This window comes from Oncorhynchus mykiss, chromosome 1 (assembly GCF_013265735.2).
Source record: "Oncorhynchus mykiss isolate Arlee chromosome 1, USDA_OmykA_1.1, whole genome shotgun sequence".
Lineage (NCBI taxonomy): Eukaryota > Metazoa > Chordata > Actinopteri > Salmoniformes > Salmonidae > Oncorhynchus > Oncorhynchus mykiss.
Window position 1 is genome coordinate 89820375 of NC_048565.1, and position 25258 is coordinate 89845632.

Sequence of the window (25258 nt, forward strand, 5' to 3'; positions counted from 1 at the left end):
CTAGACAATCTTTACTGAACTGAAAACATTGCAAAACACAGCTAGCTACAGGTCAAATCAAGACACTGACTGCTATGATATTTGATACCATGTCGGCCACCGTAGAAGACGATAAACATCCAAGATTACGTTGGGAGTGCCCGGTGGTTTTCTACATCATTTGTAAGCTAGAAAGATTGATAATCATCAATTCCGACGTAAGTATTTTATATGAAGATATGGGGGTACTAACAATATAGTGTTAGAATATATTTATTCTAGCTTTTAGCTAGCTTGCTAGATTTATAAACTGAACGACACGTCTGCATGATTTAGCTGTCAAGCGCTAGCAGAAGCCAACGACACGAATCGGTAACTAGCCTAGCTAGCTACCGTTAGCTAACTAAAGAAACTGGTTGAATCAGGGATGGTTTATTGCTAATAGCTCAACCAGCATTAACTACCTATCTATTTATAGAACATATACGTTAAGGCGAAGAAAAGCCGTTGGCAGACGTGTATTACTAGCTAACCAAATGATGGGTGTTGGCTAGCTCAACGTTTTCTCATCACCCAGCAGCTCTCCATCTAACGGCTCGCTTCCTTCTCGTGTTGTTGATTCATGACACGTGATTGAAATTGATTCTTCTAACGTTTAGTAAATTGTTTCAGCTTATTAACCATCCCGAAATGTTACGTAGCTAGCTACTGTAACGCCCTACAATATGTTGTTTTGATTATTCAGAAACTATTAACGTTTGCTAGTTAGCTGTAGGTGGGTTCATAGTGTTTAGAAATCGGCTATCCCCATATGACGTCCATTACTGCCCAATGCAATACGCTTACCTTGGGTTTATTCCTTACGTCTTGCAACGGAAACTTTGTACCGTTTAAGAAGTCAACTGAGACAGACCTACCTGAGTTTTTCCGATAGAATCTCTCGTTTTCGTTGCAAAACTTTTTCAGTTTGGAGGAAACGTTTTGCAACATAATTTGCGTAATGAATACACTCCAGGGGTCATAACGTCAAGGGTATGTTCAATATGACAAAACTTTGTTCAACGTAACCAAAAACATTTCGAAATGTTTTGGCTATGTTCAACGTTTTAGTCAATGGAAACGGTGCTGAAGAGAAGAACGGTGTGATTATGGTGTCTCAGAGGGCTATTGTGTATGGTGGGCTGCACAATATTGTGCGATTGGCTACAAATGGTCACACTGGTGATTTATGTATCTCAATGTGTCACACCCATATTGATCAGGGTACACCCACCAAACAGAAGCAAACAGACCTCAAAAGCTGTTGAAGAATGCTGCACACGTTGAACTGAACTGAATGCACCCCAGTATTGAAACGTCATTAAAAGTGCTTGTTTTTCATTTTTTTTAGGACTTTGATAGAGGCATCCTAGCCCAATAGAGGAAAGATGAGGCTGAAAGAGATCCAGAGGACCGCTCATCCAGCATGGAGCCCTGCCCCCCACCACCCTATCTGCCTGGCTTTAGGTAGGGCACCAAATGTTACCTGTATCAGGCCTGTCCATACCTGTCCTACACTAACTCTAACCCTTCTACCTAATCTTAGGTAGGGTAGAACTGTTTTGTGTATCAGGACTGTCATGCACTAATACAGTAGATAGTTCCAGATGTTTAGGCATTCTTGCCAGTAGCCTCCCAGATCTGTTTATGCCATCTAGCCAACCTGCCTAACTTGGCAAACATGCATAAACAGACTTGGGAGCAGGCTTCTAAAAATCAGGAGTTGTGTAACTGATGATAACAGGCTTGACTTTTAATTCTGAATAACATACTTCTTGAGTTCTTGTGATTTATTAGATGTCTTTGTTGGTCTGTTTTGTTGTTGTTGTTGTTGTTGAGGAACAGGCACGTCAGCTCAGCAGCTGGATGCGTCATTCAACACCACTGCCGCCTTGGAAATATTCCAGGTGGATTTTGCCGATCCTTCCCTGGGCATGAAGCTCAAGGGGTCCCTACCTACTTCTAACAGGTAAGCAACAACAATGACCCGCTAACCCAATACTATACCAGTTATCAAGTTAATATATTATTGTATCAATACATACGATTCAACCTATAACATTTTGATTTTTGATATCTGTGCCTTAGGCTCCATAGTCTGGTGTGGGTGAACTTTGGAGAAGGAGAAGACGGTTTGGGAGGGAGACTGATTGGAGGCAGTGATAATGGCACGGTAACGGTGTATAGCCCAGAAGCCATCGTAACATCAGGGGCAGAGGCAATAATAGGACAGTCTGACAAACACACTGGGCCTGTCAGAGCACTAGACTTCAACCCCTTTCAGGTAATACTGGTAGCAGCCAGTCAAGGCTTTGGCCCTTTTCTCACTTGTAGTTTGACATGCAATTTAAAATGGCTACTAAATTACATTTAAATGAAGCTTTTAATATGAACTCTTAAAGGATATGTTCAATCCAATGTTCTCTATCATATTCCTCACATGTATTTTTTTTCTCTCATTTGAATGTACTCCACTCTCTCTCTCTCACTCTCTCTCTCTCACTCTCTCTCTCTCTCACTCTCTCTCTCTCTCACTCACTCACTCACTCACTCACTCACTCACTCACTCACTCACTCACTCACTCACTCACTCACTCACTCACTCACTCACTCACTCACTCACTCACTCACTCACTCACTCACTCACACTCTCTCTCACTCACTCACTCACTCACTCACACTCACTCACTCACTCACTCACTCACACTCTCTCTCTCACTCTCTCTCACACTCTCTCACACCCTCTCTCTCTCCTCTCTCTCTCAGAGTAATCTGTTGGCGTCAGGTGCAAACGATTCAGAGATCTACATCTGGGATTTGAACAATTTCAGCAATCCAATGACACCCGGGACAAAGTCACAGGTAAATGTCTCTGGGGGGAAGTTTGTCCCGTTCTCTTCTATTTCCATTCAACTTCTTCTCTAAATCAAAATGGTGGGTAATTCCAGGTGATTTAAATTCCTGGAATGAGTCTTAATTTAATTTTGAACCGTTTTCTCCATGTTTTCCCCTCTTTGTAGCTTTGTGAGGTAAGAGTGAAAGCCTGTGTGTGTGTGTGGTTGTTGTCTGGTGTGTGTTGGCTTTAACGTGTGGGCTGGTGGGAACAATAAATAACCTAACACTTCCCCCTATCAAGATATTACTGAAGTCTCAGAGGAATAGCCTGTGACGATAGTCTTCCACAGTGTGGCAGTGTTGGGAATTTTGGCTTTGCTTTTTGATGTGAAATAACACTTTTTTTATATATATATATATATATATATATATAGGGATGCTCTGGTATATATATATATTTTTAATCTCTAAAATGTGTGCCGTGACATTCTCCACTCAATAATTCCTGGAGGAATATCTATATTTGTAACAGTGCTGTTCCTTCTCTCCCCATCCACCTAGCCTCCTGAAGATATCAGTGTAGTGTCGTGGAACAGACAGGTGCAACACATCCTGGCCTCTGCGAACCCCAGTGGGAAAGCAGTGGTCTGGGACCTGAGGAAGAACGAGCCCATCATCAAGATTAGTGACCACAGCAACCGGGTGAGTACAGTAGATTGGTGACCACAGCAACAGGGTGAGTACAGTAGACTAGTGAGTACAGTAGATTGGTGACCACAGCAACTGGGTGAGTACAGTAGACTAGTGAGTACAGTAGATTGGTGACCACAGCAACCGGGTGGGTACAGTAGACTAGTGAGTACAGTAGATTAGTGACCACAGCAACCGGGTGGGTACAGTAGACTAGTGAGTACAGTAGATTAGTGACCACAGCAACAGGGTGAGTACAGTAGACTAGTGAGTACAGTAGATTGGTGACCACAGCAACTGGGTGAGTACAGTAGACTAGTGAGTACAGTAGATTGGTGACCACAGCAACCGGGTGGGTACAGTAGACTAGTGAGTACAGTAGATTAGTGACCACAGCAACAGGGTGAGTACAGTAGATTAGTGACCACAGCAACAGGGTGAGTACAGTAGACTAGTGAGTACAGTAGATTAGTGACCACAGCAACAGGGTGAGTATGGTCTGGTGTGTTGTAGATGCTCTGGTGTGTTGTAGATGCACTGTTTAGGGGATGCTCTGGTCTGATGTAGTGTGGTGTTGTAGATGCACTGTTCAGGGATGCTCTGGTCTGATGTAGTGTGGTGTTGTAGATGCACTGTTCAGGGATGCTCTGGTCTGATGTAGTGTTGTAGATGCACTGTTTAGGGATGCTCTGGTCTGATGTAGTGTTGTGTTGTAGATGCACTGTTCAGGGATGCTCTGGTCTGATGTGTTGTAGATGCACTGTTCAGGGATGCTCTGGTCTGATGTAGTGTTGTGTTGTAGATGCTCTGGTCTGATGTAGTGTTGTAGATGCACTGTTCAGGGATGCTCTGGTCTGATGTAGTGTTGTGTTGTAGATGCACTGTTCAGGGATGCTCTGGTCTGATGTAGTGTGGTGTTGTAGATGCACTGTTCAGGGATGCTCTGGTCTGATGTAGTGTTGTAGATGCACTGTTTAGGGATGCTCTGGTCTGATGTAGTGTTGTGTTGTAGATGCACTGTTCAGGGATGCTCTGGTCTGATGTAGTGTTGTAGATGCACTGTTCAGGGATGCTCTGGTCTGATGTAGTGTTGTGTTGTAGATGCTCTGGTCTGATGTAGTGTTGTAGATGCACTGTTCAGGGATGCTCTGGTCTGATGTAGTGTTGTGTTGTAGATGCACTGTTCAGGGATGCTCTGGTCTGATGTAGTGTTGTAGATGCACTGTTCAGGGATGCTCTGGTCTGATGTAGTGTTGTGTTGTAGATGCTCTGGTCTGGTGTTGTTGTAGATGCACTGTTTAGGGATGCTCTGGTCTGATGTTGTGTTGTAGATGCACTGTTCAGGGATGCTCTGGTCTGATGTAGTGTTGTAGATGCTCTAGTCTGATGTAGTGTTGTGTTGTAGATGCACTGTTCAGGGATGCTCTGGCACCCCGAGGTGGCCACCCAGTTGGTCCTGGCCTCAGAAGATGACCGCATGCCAGTCATTCAGATGTGGGACCTGCGCTTTGCCACGTCCCCTCTCAAAGTCCTGGAGAACCACACAAGGTGAGCCTCTGGGACATTGTGCCACACATCACTTCAACTGGAATTGTTATGTGATGATGATGATGGTGATGATATGGTCTCTGTTATGGCAGGTGGAGCTAAGTACTTCATGTTTCTAGCTCCAACAGTGCAGTATACAACAATATAACAATACAGCAGTTAAATAGCTTAATACTTATTTAGTAAAACATAGAAGGTATGTAAAAATGTACCCTATCCCCACCCCTGTGTAGGAAAGAGCTGCACTTTCTAGAGAGAAACTTTCCAGCTCTCTAGTTTTACATTCAGCCGATATCTAACCATAGTAATCCACATAAATGTTTGATTATTTTTATGTTTGTATACGTTGGTGTTGTGCCACTTTAATTGTCTGTATGTCGTTGGTTGTGTTTTTAGTGGTGTTGTATGTGTTACGTGGTTCAATCACATTTTCCTTTTTTTTTTAATGGATTAATAAAGTACAATGAGTTCTTCTAGCTCGGCGGCTGTTGTTGTTTCATAGTTGAAGTTAAAAGAGAGAGAGCCTCGACCGTCGGTGATGAAGGCTTGGTGTTTTTCCTCCTCAGGGGACTTCTGTCCATAGCGTGGAGCCAAGCAGACCCGGAGCTGTTGCTCAGTAGTGCTAAAGACAACAGGATCCTCTGCTGGAACCCAAACACTGGAGAGGTACCTGCTTTTCTGCTCTGTTCTAAAGGCCTCATGGTTGTCATGTGGTGCATATGGCCTCCCATCACAAAGCCCCCGCCATCTTTCCCTGCCCAGAGCTTCTTCAGATGCCTTCAGTTGTCTAGGTGATCTGTTTCTACAATGTCGTGGTGATCCAATCTCTCTCTCTCTCTCCCATCACAAAGCCCCCGCCATCTTTCCCTGCCCAGAGCTTCTTCAGATGCCTCTGTTGTCTAGGTGATCTGTTTCTACAATGTCGTGGTGATCCAATCTCTCTCTCTCTCTCCCATCACAAAGCCCCCGCCATCTTTCCCTGCCCAGAGCTTCTTCAGATGCCTCTGTTGTCTAGGTGATCTGTTTCTACAATGTCATGGTGATCCAATCTCTCTCTCTCTCCCGTCACAAGGCCCTCGCCATCTTTCCCTGCCCAGGGCTTCTTCAGATGCCTCTGTTGTCTAGGTGATCTGTTTCTACAATGTCGTGGTGATCCAATCTCTCTCTCTCTCCCGTCTCTCTAGGTGATCTATGAGTTACCAACGACCAATCAGTGGTGCTTTGACATCCAGTGGTGTCCCAGGAACCCAGCGCTGCTGTCGGCCGCCTCGTTTGACGGCTGGATCAGTGTTTACAGCGTGATGGGAGGAAGCCTGGAGGCCCAGCAGCAGAGCAGGGCTGATCAGGTAGAGAGCCTCCATCTGTGACCCATGTCTGTTTACTGTCTAAAGGAAACCGCCCACAATCCAGTGTTGCCGCTGGGAATCGTTCTGGATAAGAATGTCTGCTAAATGCTAAAACGTCAAAGGCTCCCTGTTTCCTATGTAGTGCACTACTTCTGACCAGGGGACAAAAGTGGTTTACTATTTATGGAATAGATATGATTGTAGTAACATTTTGCCGTAGTCAGGTGTCTAGCCTGGTATGGTTGTAGACCTCATTTGGGCGGAAGCGTATCCTAGTGGTTAGAGAGTTGGACTAGTAACTGAAAGGTTGCAAGTTCAAACCCCCGAGCTGACAATGTACAAATGTGTCGTTCTGCCCCTGAACAAGGCAGTTAACCCACTGTTCCTAGGCCGTCATTGAAAATAAGAATTTGTTCTTAACTGACTTGCCAAGTTAAATAAAGGTAAAAATATAATAATAATTTAAAGACCTCTGCTCATTTATCTTTCCTTTATATAATATTTAGATTGGAATGCAGTCTTTGTGTGGTGCTTTCCCACAGATCTCCTCGTCCTTTGACACCATGGATCCGTTTGGGACAGGCCAGGTGCTGCCCCCTCTGCAAGTTCCCCAACCCACCCCTCAGACCACCCTCGTCGCTCCGCTGAAGAAGCCCCCCAAGTGGGTTCGTAGGCCCGTAGGAGCCTCATTCGCTGTAAGTGCAATGGATTTGACCTTTAAAAAAAAAATATATATATATATATACATTTTTTGTATTTCAGAAGGTAAATAACATCAGTGAATGCCTATTGTGAGGAACCCCAATATGTTTAAGCAGTAAGGCATGACAACCCGTGGATTATGGTGGGGACACACGGTTAAAGTCTATTCTTAGGCATGACAACCCGTGTATTATGGTGGAAACACATGGTTAAAGTCTATTCTTAGGCATGACAACCTGTGGATTATGGTGGAAACACACGGTTAAAGTCTATTCTTAGGCATGACAACCTGTGGATTATGGTGGAAACACACGGTTAAAGTCTATTCTTAGGCATGACAACCTGCGGATTATGGTGGAAACACACGGTTAAAGTCTATTCTTAGGCATGACAACCTGCGGATTATGGTGGAAACACACGGTTAAAGTCTATTCTTAAGCATGACAACCTGTGGATTATGGTGGAAACACACGGTTAAAGTCTATTCTTAGGCATGACAACCTGCGGATTATGGTGGAAACACACGGTTAAAGTCTATTCTTAGGCATGACAACCCGTGGATTATGGTGTGGACACACGGTTAAAGTCTATTTTCTTAGGCATGACAACCCGTGGATTATGGTGGGGACACACGGTTAAAGTCTATTTTCTTAGGCATGACAACCCGTGGATTATGGTGGGGACACACGGTTAAAGTCTATTTTTAGGCATGACAACCTGCGGATTATGGTGGAAACACACGGTTAAAGTCTATTCTTAGGCATGACAACCTGCGGATTATGGTGGAAACACACGGTTAAAGTCTATTCTTAGGCATGACAACCCGTGGATTATGGTGGAAACACACGGTTAAAGTCTATTCTTAGGCATGACAACCGGTGGATTATGGTGGAAACACACGGTTAAAGTCTATTCTTAGGCATGACAACCCGTGGATTATGGTGGAAACACACGGTTAAAGTCTATTCTTAGGCATGACAACCCGTGGATTATGGTGGGGACACACGGTTAAAGTCTATTCTTAGGCATGACAACCCATGGATTATGGTGGAAACACACGGTTAAAGTCTATTCTTAGGAATGACAACCTGTGGATTATGGGGAAACACATGGTTAAAGTCTATTCTTAGGCATGACAACCCGTGGATTATGGTGGAAACACACGGTTGAAGTCTATTCTTAGGCATGACAACCCGTGGATTATGGTGGAAACACACGGTTAAAGTCTATTCTTAGGCATGACAATCTGTGGATTATGGTGGAAACACACGGTTAAAGTCTATTCTTAGGAATGACAACCTGTGGATTATGGGGAAACACATGGTTAAAGTCTATTCTTAGGCATGACAACCCGTGGATTATGGTGGAAACACACGGTTGAAGTCTATTCTTAGGCATGACAACCCGTGGATTATGGTGGAAACACACGGTTAAAGTCTATTCTTAGGAATGACGTAAAGTGCTACTCTTTGGTCACGCTCTACTCTTAAAGGGACAGTACGTGCTTATGACAAGTCTTACAATGTATTATAACTGCATCATAGTAATAGTACCCCCCCCCCCATCCTCTTCTCCTTGTAGTTTGGTGGGAAGCTGATCACCTTTGAGAGTCCTAAGGCTCCAGTCCAGAGCCCACAGCCCGTCCCTGTCCCCAGGCAGGTGTTTGTGAGCCAGGTCACCACGGAAACAGAGCTCCTCCAACGTTCCAGAGAGCTGCAGGCTGCTCTGCAATCTGGATCCTTGTCAGACTACTGCCAGGCCAAGATCCACAAGGCCCCCACAGACTCTGAACAGGATATATGGAGGTTTCTCCTGGTAGGTGTTATGACACTGCACAGTGGCACGAAAGGTTCATTTTTTAAAGGAATAATGGACGATTTTGGCGATTAAGCAACTTTTCTACATACCCCAGGGTCAAACAATGTAACATTATAGAGACGGTGTGACATTTTTGTCATTTAATCCCTTTTTCTCCTCACCCAGGGTCATATGATCTCATGGATACCATTTTTTGCCTCTGCATGCAGTTTTGAAGGTAGTTTCGGGAGCCATTGCTAACTGGCGTTAGCACAATGACTGGAAGTCTCCTGGAACTGTTAGCATGCTAAAATAGTACCCATGAATTCATCTGACCCTCGTTAAGTAGAAAAGTTGCTTCATTGCCAAAATGTTTTTAAAAAGTCCAGTTATCAGTGTCCCTGTCTGTCCTTCCGACTGGACAGTAGTGGGACTCACAGAACACCTATGGAGAGGACGCATTTCCATGAACAGTAGGCTTCTCTGTACAATGTATTTGGATAGAAAGGCCAAGACCAACATATGATGAACACAAGTTCTGTAAGGGTTGTGTAGGTTTCTAATGTCGTCCACCTCCTGATGTTTGCAGGTCAACTTTGAAGATGAAGCCCGGGTCAAATTCCTGAGACTTTTGGGTTTCAGCAAAGAGGATTTAGAGAGAAAGATATCCACCTGTTTGGGGAAGAACCTGCAGCCTAACGGACACGGAGTGGATGCCAACGATCTGGCTGAGAAGATACAGCTTCTCTCTACTCAGGTCAGTCCAGGAACAAACCTCTTCATAGCTCATTTCTCTTTTATAGTAGTCCTACTGCTCGTCTAGACTGCAGTTCTTCCACCGTCCACTAGAGGGCAGTGACGAGTTTCAGAAGCAATATGTGGTCTCTGTTCATAACAACATGAATCCTGTCACGTTTTTATATTATCACCGCCAACCTTCCGTAAAAGTACGTTGTCCTCGTTTCGTTTCCAGAGGTCAGAAGAATCCGGGGATGAGGTTGACTGCACCAAGACTCCGGGTTCATCCTCGCCCTCTGACTTTTTCAGTCAGATCCCACCACAACCACAAGACAAGGAGAAGAAGATCAGCTTCCCGATCCCTGTCTCAGCAGGTACTGCTCGTCTTCCGTTCAGTATCCCAGCAGTAGGACGTGACTTCAGCTCTCTCTTCCTGTGAAATCTAAACAGTACGGACTGGTTTCCCGGACACATAACAAATAGAATGTTCAACGTAAAACCTTTTTTTTTTGTCTTAATATGAATCTGTTGTCCTGGTAACTGGCCCTGTGTATGACTGTAACTCTCCCGTATCTCATTCAGTTGCTTTATGCTCCTGTTGTATTAGATGCAGATGGTCTGATCAGCCAGGCTCTGCTGGTGGGAAACTTTGAGGGAGCGGTGGACCTGTGTCTGAACGAGGGGCGCTACGCTGAGGCCATCCTACTGGCGATCAGTGGAGGACAGGAGCTACTGCAGAAGACCCAGCAGACATACCTGGAGAAGCAGAGGAACAGCATCTCTATGGTAAGACGGGGGGGGACATACCTGGACGAGCAGAGGAACAGCATCTCTATGGTAAGACAGGGGACATACCTGGAGAAGCAGAGGAACAGCATCTCTATGGTAAGACAGGGGGGGACATACCTGGACGAGCAGAGGAACAGCATCTCTATGGTAAGACAGGGGACATACCTGGACGAGCAGAGGAACAGCATCTATGGTAAGACGGGGGACATTTGGGACTTACCCTCGCGGCTATTTGATTTATATCATATTTGTATGACTTGATTACTAGCTAGTAAAGTTAGTTTAGTTCAGAATATAGTTATTTTATATCAACAGGGCAAAATAATCTGATTTTACTGAGTCAACATGAATACATACAACATGGTTAAGTTTACTGTCGACCGTCCTCAGCTGATCTCATCCGTGGTGACCCAGAACTGGGGAGACATCGTGCAGAGCTGTGCCTTGGATAACTGGAAGGAGGCTCTCGCTGCACTCCTAACCTACGCTCACCCCAAAGAGTTTGCTCATCTGTGTGGTAAGAACAAGATGTTGAGGATCGTAACAAAGGCATCAGTAAACCCAGGCTTGTTTTTACCTTGAGTTCAGCACTTATTTCTGCAAGTCACTAGAAATCTATTTCAGAAGAGAGACCTGATTGTACCTGATGGTCTCTTCAGCTTCTTGTTCCTAACCCCTCCCTCCCTTTCCCCTGGTAGAAGATGTAACAGAGGTCAGTTATAGTCCTATCTAACCCCTCCCTCCCTTTCTCCTGGTTGGACTATAACTGACCTCTGTTACATCTAACCTCTCCTCCTCTCTCTCCCACTCTTCCTTGCTCTCCCGCCCTCTCCTGGTACTGTAGAGACCCTGGGGTCGCGTCTGGAGGGGGAGAGGACAGAGAAACGCTGTCTGCAGGCATGTCTCTGTTACATTTGCTCTGGGAACATTGAGAAACTAGTGGAATGCTGGGCCCTGCAGAGGGACTGCTCATCTCCCCTGGTTTTAGAGGTAAGAAATCATTTTTTTATATATCTATCTATATATTTATCCTTAATTTAACCATGGAAGTCACTTTACCAAGTGAACCCAAGCGTTATGATGATGTGATAACTGGCCACAGATACCATCTGTATTGACGTGGCAGTAACCAGGTGGTAACATTATGTCGTCTGTGTGATTGACCGCCAGGACTTGGTAGAGAAGATGATGGTTCTGCGTAAGTCTGTGGAGCGTCTGAGGAACAGCGAGGTGGCTGTACAGAGTCCTGTCCTGGCTGACAAGCTGACTCACTACGCTGGTCTCCTAGCTTCACAAGGCAGCCTGGCTACAGCCCTGTCCTACCTGCCAGACACCTCAGACCAGGTAAACACAACCTCCCACTCCTCTTCAAGATACCTTATCAACCAGGAAGTGTTTTAAACGTGTCCTCGTGCTTCAAAGACACTGTGTTTTCTCTCTCCTGGATCGTGTTCAGACCTGCATTTTAATATGTAAGTTGTGCTTCGTTGATCTTGCCTGGTGAAAGAGAACTAATGCTGTTGTCGTCCAGAAAGGGTTTTTCCTACCATCTGTTACTCCAGAGGGCTGTACTGCAGAGCAGGATCAATGAGTTAGTCAGCTTACTTTGATCAACAACCAGAAATTACTACACATTTTCTGGTTCATTAACAAAGCTAAACATCCATGTGTTCTTGGCTGTTGAGTCAATAAAACCATGCCTAAATATTATGTATTATTATTATTATTATTATTATTATTATTTGAGAAGCTTGAAATGGGTAAGTTAGCCTGCTAACTCCCTGGTTTATAGTTTACCCCCTCGGGCAGACTGACTCATCAAACTGTTGGAAATATGTCCAGTACTATTATAACTGTGTTGTGGTGTTTGTCCTCCTGCAGGCTGAAGCATCAAACTGTTGGAAATATTTCCAGTACTATTATAACTGTGTTGTGGTGTTTGTCCTCCTGCAGGCTGAAGCATCAAACTGTTGGAAATATTTCCAGTACTATTATAACTGTGTTGTGGTGTTTGTCCTCCTGCAGGCTGAAGCATCAAACTGTTGGAAATATTTCCAGTACTATTATAACTGTGTTGTGGTGTTTGTCCTCCTGCAGGCTGAAGCATCAAACTGTTGGAAATATTTCCAGTACTATTATAACTGTGTTGTGGTGTTTGTCCTCCTGCAGGCTGAAGCATCAAACTGTTTGAAATATTTCCAGTACTATTATAACTGTGTTGTGGTGTTTGTCCTCCTGCAGGCTGAAGCATCAAACTGTTGGAAATATTTCCAGTACTATTATAACTGTGTTGTGGTGTTTGTCCTCCTGCAGGCTGAAGCATCAAACTGTTTGAAATATTTCCAGTACTATTATAACTGTGTTGTGGTGTTTGTCCTCCTGCAGGCTGAAGCATCAAACTGTTGGAAATATTTCCAGTACTATTATAACTGTGTTGTTGTTCTGTGGTGTTTGTCCTCCTGCAGGCTTGCATCATGATGATGAGAGACCGGCTGTTCCACGCCCAGGGAGAGGGAGGAGCTGCAGGGGGGCAACAGCCCCCACCGTGCCCTTACAACAGAGTCAGGGTGACTGGGGGCGACCCTGCCCCTGCTCAGGCCCCTGCTGTCCCCGTCCAAGCACAACCACCAACACAGACACCGGTATGCAACAATAAACACACGTAAAAATGATTGAGAATTCTAAAACCCAAAGTAAACAGATGTATTTCCATTGATTTATACATTGATGAATCTAATCTCCACTTGAAGATATCATAGCAGTTGCTAGCGTTCATGTCGTGGAACATCAGCTTGGTAAAGTGTTATTCTCTCGTGTGTGTTTCTGTGGCTGCGTTCCAGTCTACTGTTGAAGTAGTTCACTATAAAGGGAATAAGGGTGCCGTTTGGGACGCCGGCTGTGTGTAAATTATGTTCCTCTCCAGGGGCCCTACCAGCCTCCTCTTCCTGTGATGTCAGTGGGTGGCCAGCCTCCTCCTCCTGTGATGTCAGTGGGTGGCCAGCCTCCTATGACGACAGTCTTCACTCCTCAAGCTGCTGCTCTCTCCAGAGGGCCGCCTCCTCCTTCGTATGGCGGTCTGCCACCCTCCTCCCCTGCTCCTCCACCGAGTGGGCTGCCACGTACAGGACTACGGCCAGCCTACCCTCAACATCCTGCCACTGCCCCAGGTAGGCACTCGCCCTCCGTCCAGGGCCGTGTTCAGCAGGTGTTATGTCTGGAACTGACCCTGTGTGTGTAGTATGCTTACTGACTTCATCTGGTTGGTTTTCTATCCTGTGTGTTTGTTCTACCTTGTTATTTTTAGTGCTACATTTGATATTGATTGCTGCATTGTTGGGTTTGAAGCTTGTAAGAAAGGCATTTCATTGTACTTGTGTATGTGACATTGAAACATGTTTGTTCTACATTATATATTTCTATCTGAACGTAATATACAAGCTGTGCCCTGCTGAACCAGGTACTGTCACCTGCCAGACACTACTCCAGACTGGTCTTGATGTAACATGTCTGTCTCCTGTCTGTTCAGGGTTCTCTCCACTCCAGCCATTCCAGCCACAACAGCAGCCCATGTCTGCAGGACTAGGTGGCCCCGGCCTCTCTGCCTTCCCTACAGGACCTGCTATGCCAGGCTCCAGCCTATCTGGACACCCCCTGCCTCCGTTCTCTGCCCCTGGCGGCCTCCCCACCATGCCCAGCCCAGGGCCACCTCCGTCAGGCTTCACCCCCACCTCGCTCCCTTCAGGCCCCATGCCACTCAGCTACCAGCAGCCTGGGGCCCCCGTCGGCATGTACCCACCAGGGGGGTCTCACCTTCACAGCCAAGGCCCACCTGCAGGTCCCCCCTCTGGTCCGTACCCACCCCTGGGACCTGGGTACCCACAAGGAGGTCCTGGAGCCCCGGCCGTCAAGTCCTTCTCTGCTCCGTCGGTTGCTCCTCCTCCTACAGGTACTGACCATGATGCAATTCATGTGTTGCTTCCCAAATGCCATCCTATGCCTGGTATAGTGCACTACTGTTGACCTGGGCTCATACCGTCAGTAGGACCCTACTGTTGACCGGGGATCGTTGCGGTCGGTAGGGCCCTACCGGTTGACCGGGGATCGTTACGGTCGGTAGGGCCCTACCGGTTGACCGGGGATCGTACTATAAAGGGAATGGGGTGTAATTTGGGACACAGGCCTGTAACACCACTGATTATCTGTTGTGATAGTCATCTTTAATCATATCTTTATTAATTTATGCTTAAACAAGAATCCACCATTCCTTCTTTAACACTTGTCTCTTTTATAGATACTAAATCATGTGTAGTGAGATTTGAGACGTGAATAACGTTAATGTTAATTTATAAATGCTTCTGATTGAGCTGTCCCCCTTGTTTAACTTTCAGGGTACTTCCCTTGGCTGAGTACTCCCCTTGTTGACGATGATGAAGGTGACAGGGATAGGTTTGGATGTGGTGGGATAAGACAGGGCTAGGTTTAGATATGGTGGGATAAGACAGGGCTAGGTTTAGATATGGTGGGATAAGACTGTGTTAATGCAGACAGGGCTAGGTTTAGATATGGTGGGATAAGACAGAGCTAGATTTAGATATGGTGGGATAAGACCGGGCTAGGTTTAGATATGGTGGGATAAGACTGTGTTAATGCAGACAGGGCTAGGTTTAGATATGGTGGGATAAGACAGGGCTAGGTTTAGATATGGTGGGATAAGACAGGGCTAGGTTTAGATATGGTGGGATAAGACTGTGTTAATGCAGACAGGGCTAGGTTTAGATATGGTGGGATAAGACTGTTAATGCAGATAGGGCTACGTTTAGATATGGTGGGATAAGACAGGGCTAGGTTTAGATATGGTGGGATAAGACTGTGTTAATGCAGACAGGGATAGGTTTAGATATGGTGGGATAAGACTGTTAATGCAGACAGGGCTAGGTTTAGATATGGTGGGATAAGACAGGGCTAGGTTTAGATATGGTGGGATAAGACTGTGTTAATGCAGACAGGGCTAGGTTTAGATATGGTGGGATAAGACTGTGTTAATGCAGACAGGGCTAGGTTTAGATATGGTGGGATAAGACAGGGCTAGGTTTAGATATGGTGGGATAAGACTGTGTTAATGCAGACAGGGATAGGTTTAGATATGGTGGGATAAGACTGTTAATGCAGACAGGGCTAGGTTTAGATGTGGTGGGATAAGACTGTGTTAATGCAGACAGGGCTAGGTTTAGATATGGAGGGATAAGACTGTTAATGCAGACAGGGCTAGGTTTAGATATGGTGGGATAAGACAGGGCTAGGTTTAGATATGGTGGGATAAGACTGTGTTAATGCAGACAGGGATAGGTTTAGATATGGTGCGATAAGACTGTTAATGCAGACAGGGCTAGGTTTAGATGTGGTGGGATAAGACTGTGTTAATGCAGACAGGGCTAGGTTTAGATATGGTGGGATAAGACTGTGTTAATGCAGACAGGGATAGGTTTAGATATGGAGGGATAAGACTGTGTTAATGCAGACAGGGATAGGTTTGGAGGGATAAGACTGTGTTAATGCAGACAGGGATAGGTTTGGAGGGATAAGACTGTGTTAATGCAGACATGTAGAAAGGTGTTTGCTTGTGCCGTCACATGATTTTACAGGAACGCGTTGAGCCGGTCTTTGATTTATAACAAACATTGTAACGATGTAGTGAAATAATCCATGCTAAATCACTGTTGTTGGTGATTTACATTTACTAATTTAATACCGAAATATCTGTTTTAAGTTTATGATATTTGAGTACTAAAAAATGTAAATTTACCACAGTATTAGGCTATGCCAAGTAGTGAAGATAATGCAACAACAATGTGTTATTATTGTCAGTCAGTGTGTCCAATCTAACTGCACTGTGATGCTGCCTGGCCGTGGCCTGCTGTCTGAAGTGACCTGCTGCCTGGCCGTGGCCTGCTGTCTGAAGTGACCTGCTGCCTGGCCTGCTGTCTGTTGAAGTGACCTGCTACCTGGCCGCGGCCTGCTGTCTGAAGTGACCTGCTGTCTGAAGTGACCTGCTGCCTGGCCGTGGCCTGCTGTCTGAAGTGACCTGCTGCCTGGCCTGCTGTCTGAAGTGACCTGCTGCCTGGCCGTGGCCTGCTGTCTGAAGTGACCTGCTACCTGGCCGTGGCCTGCTGTCTGAAGTGACCTGCTACCTGGCCGTGGCCTGCTGTCTGAAGTGACCTGCTACCTGGCCGTGGCCCGCTGTCTGTTGAAGTGACCTGCTACCTGGCCGTGGCCCGCTGTCTGTTGAAGTGACCTGCTACCTGGCCGTGGCCTGCTGTCTGTTGAAGTTACCTGTTTGTTGCTACTCAAGTGGCTTTGGCTGCTGTCTGGATTCTTAAAAAGCGTCAGGTGTCTTGTGGCTGACTATTCATCTTTCACTATCTATAGGACAAGATGGCTGGAACGACCCACCAGCAGTACGAGGGGGTTCTAGGAAGAAAAAGGTATCTCCTCTGGATAAATGACCTTCATACCGGATTCCCCATCCTCTCTGATAACATGGACTAGCTCAGACTGGAGAAATGTGGACCAGTAGACCATCTTGGAAATGTTAATAGCTACAATCTTAGTTGTATGTAAACCAGTATTCAGTGAATCCATGTTCTCCAGATGTTGTAGACGGGTCTTTGCTATTTCAGTACTTTCACGTGTTTAAACATGCAGTAAGATCTTAGCTGTATGTTAACCAGTATAAGGTGAAGCTTTTATGTCTGTAATAATAAACCTGCCAGTGTGTGAATCTGTGTTCTGTCCGCGTCTCAGGTTGTCCCAGACAACTACACCCCTCCGGCTCCCATCACCGCCCCTGTTATGGGGGGTTTCCCCATGGAGGGCCATCATCATCAGCCCCAAGGACAGCAGGGCCACGACCCCAGCCGCACGCAGCAGTTCCCCCCAGGGGCCCCTCAGGAGCCCAGCGTACAGGTCAGTGACAACCTTGTCTCTTCTGTGTTTCTCCATGCCCAGTTCTGGAGCCAGAATACAGTGGGATTTCTGGTAGCATGAGACTAGTGCCAACCTAACCCAGTACCATTTACTTTCGAATTAAAGGCCTGCCAGGCCGACCTCTAACCCCTAAAGTCAGGCTACCATTTACTTATAGGTAGGCCGACCTCTAACCCCTAAAGTCAGGCTACCATTTACTTATAGGTAGGCAGATCTCTAACCCCTAAAGTCAGGCTACCATTTACTTTCTTATTAAAGGCCTGGCAGCCTGACCTCTAACCCCTAAAGTCAGGCTACCAGTTACTTATAGGTAGGCAGATATCTAACCCCTAAAGTCAGGCTACCAGTTACTTATAGGCAGGCAGATCTCTAACCCCTAAAGTCAGGCTACCAGTTACTTCTAGGTAGGCAGATCTCTAACCCCTAAAGTCAGGCTACCAGTTACTTATAGGTAGTCAGATCTCTAACCCCTAAAGTCAGGCTACCAGTTACTTATAGGTAGTCAGATCTCTAACCCCTAAAGTCAGGCTACCAGTTACTTATAGGCAGGCTGACCTCTAACCCCTCAAGTCAGTCTACCAGTTACTTATAGGTAGGCAGATCTCTAACCCCTGTGTGTCCCTTCAGCTCCTCCAGGCGCTGCCGGCTGAGAGGGTGGAGCAGAGAGAGATCCCTGCAGAGCACATGGTCCTCAAGCAGACCTTCGACAGCCTGGTTCAACGCTGCCAGCTAGCCGCACAAGACCCAGTAAGTCTTTACACAAGGCGGTAGTATCGGCTCTTGTGATTCAAAAGACAGAATTTCTACCCGTCTATCTGCATAAGACACACAGAGCCATTCTGAAGGTGCTGCTGTTCGAGTCTGACGTCCTAATATTCAATATATTTATTTATTTTCCTCAGCAAACAAAGAGGAAACTTGACGATGCATCGAAACGCCTTGGGTACCTGTATGACAAGCTGAGAGAGCATTCGGTGAGAACACAGAGCAGATACTCTACCACAGGGCCCCAGCCTTAGAGTTCACAAATCTGCTGTTTAAAAACACACACACCTTCAAAAAAAATAATCTGTGTTTTTTAAAACCTGTGTTTTTATATTGAAAGTCGGCTGTTTTTAGATTTTTTGCTTCAATAGAGTGATCAGGGACATGTAGCTATAGTTTTCCTTCACAGAAAATACATTAGTGCAACACATTCTGGCAGAAAATAGCTTCGTTTTCATCAGATGACAACAGAAGTGGAACGCCATTTGGCTGGCAGCCACACAAGTAAATGAGTTTACAATTAAAAAGCACTGTCTTTTTTTTTTTTGCAAAAACGATGCATGGCCATCATATTTCTGTTTAGCATAGAGACAATGTAGCCAGCTACATTTCCCAATGTTTTGCTTGAAGTTAATCTTGTATTTAACCAGAGAAAAGTTGGCTACACGGAAAAGTAGCTACACATCAGTCAGAGCGCTATCTGCTGATAGAATGCCGTTCCTGAAGTCTCATCCGAGTGGAGAAGTGCAACTGAAGCACAAAATTAGTCTGATGCAGAGCAGAAATTACAATAAGAAGCATTTTAGATTTGCTGTACAAAACGCAGCAAGATATTTCTTATTCGTTTTATCTTCTTTCTTTTCTGTGTGAAAATCACACAATTCTGTATTAACGCAACTCCTGTACCATGATGTCAGTTAGTTCTCATTTTAATCCAGTCATGGTGCTCCACTCCATAACAGACCCAGTCATGGTGCTCCACTCCATAACAGACCCAGTCACGGTGCTCCACTCCATAACAGACCCAGTCATGGTGCTCCACTCCATAACAGACCCAGTCATGGTGCTCCACTCCATAATAGACCCAGTCATGGTGCTCCACTACATAATAGACCCAGTCATGGTGCTCCACTACATAACAGACCCAGTCATGGTGCTCCACTACATAACAGACCCAGTCATGGTACTCCACTCCATAACAGACCCAGTCATGGTGCTCCACTCCATAACAGACCCAGTCATGGTGCTCCACTCCATAACAGACCCAGTCATGGTGCTCCACTCCATAACAGACCCAGTCATGGTGCTCCACTACATAACAGACCCAGTCATGGTGCTCCACTACATAACAGACCCAGTCATGGTGCTCCACTACATAACAGACCCAGTCATGGTGCTCCACTACATATCAGACCCAGTCAAGTTAGTCCACTACATAACAGACCCAGTCATGGTGCTCCACTACATAACAGACCCAGTCATGGTGCTCCACTACATAACAGACCCAGTCAAGTTAGTCCACTACATAACAGACCCAGTCATGGTGCTCCACTCCATAACAGACCCAGTCAAGTTAGTCCACTACATAACAGACCCAGTCATGGTGCTCCACTACATAACAGACCCAGTCAAGTTAGTCCACTACATAACAGACCCAGTCAAGTTAGTCCACTCCATAACAGACCCAGTCAAGTTAGTCCACTACATAACAGACCCAGTCAAGTTAGTCCACTACATAACAGACCCAGTCATGGTGCTCCACTACATAACAGACCCAGTCATGGTGCTCCACTACATAACAGACCCAGTCAAGTTAGTCCACTACATAACAGACCCAGTCATGGTGCTCCACTACATAACAGACCCAGTCATGGTGCTCCACTCCATAACAGACCCAGTCATGGTGCTCCACTCCATAACAGACCCAGTCATGGTGCTCCACTACATAACAGACCCAGTCATGGTGCTCCACTACATAACAGACCCAGTCATGGTGCTCCACTACATAACAGACCCAGTCATGGTGCTCCACTACATATCAGACCCAGTCAAGTTAGTCCACTACATATCAGATCCAGTCATGGTGCTCCACTCCATAACAGACCCAGTCATGGTGCTCCACTCCATATCAGACCCAGTCATGGTGCTCCACTCCATATCAGACCCAGTCATGGTGCTCCACTCCATAACAGACCCAGTCATGGTGCTCCACTCCATAACAGACCCAGTCATGTTGCTCCACTCCATAACAGACCCAGTCATGGTGCTCCACTCCATAACAGACCCAGTCATGTTAGTCCACTACATATCAGATCCAGTCATGGTGCTCCACTCCATAACAGACCCAGTCATGTTAGTCCACTCCATAACAGACCCAGTCATGGTGCTCCACTCCATAACAGACCCAGTCATAGTGCTCCACTCCATAACAGACCCAGTCATGTTAGTCCACTCCATAACAGACCCAGTCATGGTGCTCCACTACATAACAGACCCAGTCATGGTGCTCCACTCCATAACAGACCCAGTCATGGTGCTCCACTCCATAACAGACCCAGTCATGGTGCTCCACTCCATAACAGACCCAGTCATGGTGCTCCACTCCATAACAGACCCAGTCATGGTGCTCCACTCCATAACAGACCCAGTCATGGTGCTCCACTCCATAACAGACCCAGTCATGGTGCTCCACTACATAACAGACCCAGTCATGGTGCTCCACTACATAACAGACCCAGTCATGGTGCTCCACTACATAACAGACCCAGTCATGGTGCTCCACTACATAACAGACCCAGTCATGGTGCTCCACTACATAACAGACCCAGTCATGGTGCTCCACTACATAACAGACCCAGTCATGGTGCTCCACTACATAACAGACCCAGTCATGGTGCTCCACTACATATCAGACCCAGTCAAGTTAGTCCACTACATATCAGATCCAGTCATGGTGCTCCACTCCATAACAGACCCAGTCATGGTGCTCCACTACATATCAGACCCAGTCATGTTACTCCACTACATATCAGACCCAGTCATGGTGCTCCACTACATATCAGACCCAGTCAAGTTAGTCCACTACATAACAGACCCAGTCATGGTGCTCCACTCCATATCAGACCCAGTCATGGTGCTCCACTACATATCAGACCCAGTCAAGTTAGTCCACTACATAACAGACCCAGTCAAGTTAGTCCACTCCATAACAGACCCAGTCATGGTGCTCCACTCCATATCAGACCCAGTCATGGTGCTCCACTCCATAACAGACCCAGTCATGGTGCTCCACTCCATAACAGACCCAGTCATGTTGCTCCACTCCATAACAGACCCAGTCATGTTAGTCCACTCCATAACAGACCCAGTCGTGGTGCTCCACTCCATAACAGACCCAGTCATGGTGCTCCACTCCATAACAGACCCAGTCATGTTAGTCCACTACATATCAGATCCAGTCATGTTAGTCCACTCCATAACAGACCCAGTCATGTTAGTCCACTCCATAACAGACCCAGTCATGGTGCTCCACTCCATAACAGACCCAGTCATGGTGCTCCACTCCATAACAGACCCAGTCATGTTAGTCCACTCCATAACAGACCCAGTCATGGTGCTCCACTACATAACAGACCCAGTCATGGTGCTCCACTCCATAACAGACCCAGTCATGGTGCTCCACTCCATAACAGACCCAGTCATGGTGCTCCACTCCATAACAGACCCAGTCATGTTGCTCCACTCCATAACAGACCCAGTCATGGTGCTCCACTACATAACAGACCCAGTCATGGTGCTCCACTCCATAACAGACCCAGTCATGGTGCTCCACTCCATAACAGACCCAGTCATGGTGCTCCACTCCATAACAGACCCAGTCATGGTGCTCCACTCCATAACAGACCCAGTCATGGTGCTCCACTCCATAACAGACCCAGTCATGGTGCTCCACTCCATAACAGACCCAGTCATGGTGCTCCACTCCATAACAGACCCAGTCATGGTGCTCCACTCCATAACAGACCCAGTCATGGTGCTCCACTCCATAACAGACCCAGTCATGGTGCTCCACTACATTACAGATCCAGTCATGTTAGTCCACTCCATAACAGACCCAGTCATGTTAGTCCACTCCATAACAGACCCAGTCATGGTGCTCCACTACATAACAGACCCAGTCATGGTGCTCCACTCCATAACAGACCCAGTCATGGTGCTCCACTCCATAACAGACCCAGTCAAGTTAGTCCACTACATAACAGACTCAGTCAAGTTAGTCCACTACATAACAGACCCAGTCATGGTGCTCCACTACATAACAGACCCAGTCAAGTTAGTCCACTACATAACAGACCCAGTCATGGTGCTCCACTCCATAACAGACCCAGTCATGGTGCTCCACTCCATAACAGACCCAGTCATGGTGCTCCACTCCATAACAGACCCAGTCATGGTGCTCCACTCCATAACAGACCCAGTCATGGTGCTCCACTCCATAACAGACCCAGTCATGGTGCTCCACTCCATAACAGACCCAGTCATGGTGCTCCACTCCATAACAGACTCAGTCATGGTGCTCCACTCCATAACATACCCAGTCATGGTGCTCCACTCCATAACAGACCCAGTCATGGTGCTCCACTCCATAACAGACCCAGTCATGGTGCTCCACTCCATAACAGACCCAGTCATGGTGCTCCACTCCATAACAGACCCAGTCATGGTGCTCCACTCCATAACAGACCCAGTCATGTTAGTCCACTCCATAACAGACCCAGTCATGGTGCTCCACTCCATAACAGACCCAGTCATGTTAGTCCACTCCATAACAGACCCAGTCATGTTACTCCACTACATATCAGACCCAGTCAAGTTAGTCCACTACATAACAGACCCAAAGGAAATCTGTACATGCCTATAGTAACTTTAAATTCTCCCCTCATCCTGTAGCTGTCTAACAACATCCTGGGGGGTTTACATGAGATCAGCCGCTGCGTGGCGGGCCAGAACTACCAGCGTGGCCTGGAGGTCCACACTGCTGTGGTCACCAGCAGCAACTTCAGCGAGATCCAAGCCTTCATGCCCATCCTCAAAGTGGTCATGACCATCGCCAACAAGCTGGGCGTCTGACCACTGATCCCACACCAAGGCAGGCTTCTAGAATAAACCTTATTTCCTATAATGCTCTACTTTTGACCAGACCCTATGGGCTCTTTACGGGCCCCGTGGGCCCTATGATTTATGAGGGCCCCGAGGGGTCTATGAGGGCCCCCGAGGGCTCTTGTCAAAAGTAGTGCTCTATATAGGGAGTAGAGTGCCATTTGGAACACTCAAAACACACCAAGATAAAAACAGCCTTCAGTGTTATCATATGGATGGATCACAATGTTATAGATTAGATATGTATTTATTTTTCAGCTGTTGAAATGTGCTTTGATAAAGAACATGATTGCAGATGTGTGGTTTTCGCTTGACTAAAGCCGACTCATTGAAAAGGTTTCAGACTTGGCTGATGACGAGAGGTGTTCTTCTCTCCTGAGAAGACGAGTCACTGGGGTGGTTATCAACAGCAAAACACCCAATAGTACTAAAGAAGTTGAGTCCTTTTAGCTTTTCGATGGGAAGATACCTGATGTTAAATATTAAAGAGGTGGGGGTTTACTGATGTGGGAGGATTGTAGATCGCTGAGGATTTTAATGTCATATGTTTGAGAGTGGAGAAAGATACGCAAATGTGACTGAACAATGTGGGCTTGGATTCTCTGGCTGTCAGTAGTTCTAAACATGGTAACACATCCAACTAAGGGAAGACTTTGGAGAGCGAGGTTGTTTTCGTCCACCTTCCTACCTCATCTTTCCTTAACAAACCACACAACGTCCAGCTGATTTTTACAATAGTTAGGAAGAGTGAATGAGTTATATACACTTTTGTAATGCATACTGTACCACAGCGCTGAAATTTTTACTTTTCACTGACAGCCCAGTGTGCTCTACAGCCCAGTGTGCTCTACAGCCCAGTGTGCTCTACAGACCAGTGTGCTCTACAGACCAGTGTGCTCTACAGACCAGTGTGCTCTACAGACCAGTGTGCCATCTCTTACTTTGTTCCGTTTTTCAGGCCAAAGCACTGCAACGACTAGCTCTGATCCAGGGTGTTACGTGCAGCTTGTTGACTCAGAGCTGTGTCAGAGCCTGCACATTACGCCCTGGTCCAGAGCTATGCAACAACAGAATGTAATTTGATGATTCTTGTGGAGTTGCTGGATGTTTTTTATAGTCAGTCCCCGTTAGTCACTATAGAGCGGCCCACTGCTGTCAGCTAGCTTGTGTGATTGAGATACTGTATGAGAACTGTGTGTGTCCTGGTTGTTGGCTTTGCCCCCTGTTTATAGTGTGCTGGCTTCTGTTGTGTATAAACTGTAATGAGCACACCAGTGTAAACAGCTTTGGCGTGGTTACACTCGACATTTCATGCTGATTGAAGAACGTGGCGGTTATCGACTGAAATATGAATTATGGCAAAGAAACCCATGAATAAATATCTTGAAATATCTTTGTGAATTGTAAGTGGTGCGTAAGCTACACTCCCCCTATTTTTTTTTTGTCGTTGACGATTTCCCTGTTTTAATAATTAATTAGTATTTCCCCATTTTTTTTTTAAATCATGAAATAATAATTTCCTGTGTTTAAGGAATTAGCAATTACCCCTGTTTTACTAAGGAATTAGATATTTCTTATTTGACCTGTTGCATCCTATATTTAGTTTCTAATTGTGCGTAGCCATAGAAACGACCTTCCCACGTCACCTTGTTCATTTTCAGGAGGGGGTTTGTGCACAAAAAATGATCACACCAGAGCTGATCCATTCTAGTGTTTTGTTCTCATTGGGAGTGGCCTATGATTACGTATGTACTTAATATTAGTCGATCTAATGTGCTAAATCAAATGTTTGAGAGCTGGAGCAGTGTAAAGGCGTTCTCTAGAGTGATGAATCCCGCTTCACCATCTGGCAGTCCGACGAACGCATCTGAGTTTGGCGGATGCCA

At 46.1% G+C, this 25258-nt stretch overlaps 1 protein-coding gene and 1 long non-coding RNA gene across 11 annotated transcripts; both read left to right on the forward strand.

The window, feature by feature from the left end:
* Positions 1–24822, forward strand: LOC118936687 (protein transport protein Sec31A-like). Of its 8 annotated transcripts, XM_036988332.1 has the most exons (28): positions 1–197; positions 1370–1485; positions 1864–1987; positions 2107–2302; positions 2785–2880; positions 3039–3047; positions 3415–3555; positions 4949–5091; positions 5658–5757; positions 6276–6437; positions 6956–7132; positions 8721–8954; positions 9526–9693; positions 9910–10048; positions 10282–10460; positions 10854–10980; positions 11308–11453; positions 11634–11807; positions 12929–13105; positions 13387–13423; positions 13457–13630; positions 13990–14409; positions 14852–14896; positions 16890–16945; positions 17265–17426; positions 18075–18194; positions 18350–18421; positions 23163–24822. In XM_036988332.1, exons 2-28 carry the CDS (start codon positions 1407–1409, stop codon positions 23340–23342), a joined length of 3837 nt encoding a protein of 1278 aa, XP_036844227.1. In that variant the 5' UTR covers positions 1–197; positions 1370–1406; the 3' UTR covers positions 23343–24822. The 8 variants fall into 8 exon arrangements, with proteins under 8 accessions (XP_036844227.1, XP_036844206.1, XP_036844209.1 ...); XM_036988311.1 differs by having other exon boundaries at positions 2–197; positions 13387–13630; XM_036988323.1 differs by having other exon boundaries at positions 5–197; positions 6980–7132; positions 13387–13630.
* LOC118966074 lies at positions 14905–16853 on the forward strand. Of its 3 annotated transcripts, none has more exons than XR_005053297.1 (3): positions 14905–15017; positions 15080–15125; positions 15309–16853. It is a non-coding gene; the product is annotated as an uncharacterized LOC118966074 (long non-coding RNA). The 3 variants fall into 3 exon arrangements; XR_005053295.1 differs by having other exon boundaries at positions 14905–15125; positions 15309–15991; positions 16032–16852; XR_005053296.1 differs by having other exon boundaries at positions 14905–15125; positions 15309–15688; positions 15764–16852.
* Positions 24823–25258: the final 436 nt, after the last annotated feature.

Excerpts from the sequence above, each read along its gene's own strand:
- LOC118936687 (XM_036988311.1), top strand. The coding sequence starts at position 1,407 with ATGAGGCTGAAAGAGATCCAGAGGACCGCTCATCCAGCATGGAGCCCT. Across the intron at positions 10,049-10,281 it reads CCCGATCCCTGTCTCAGCAG|ATGCAGATGGTCTGATCAGC; the intron begins GTACTGCTCGTC and ends CTGTTGTATTAG. Across the intron at positions 11,454-11,633 it reads CATCTCCCCTGGTTTTAGAG|GACTTGGTAGAGAAGATGAT; the intron begins GTAAGAAATCAT and ends ATTGACCGCCAG.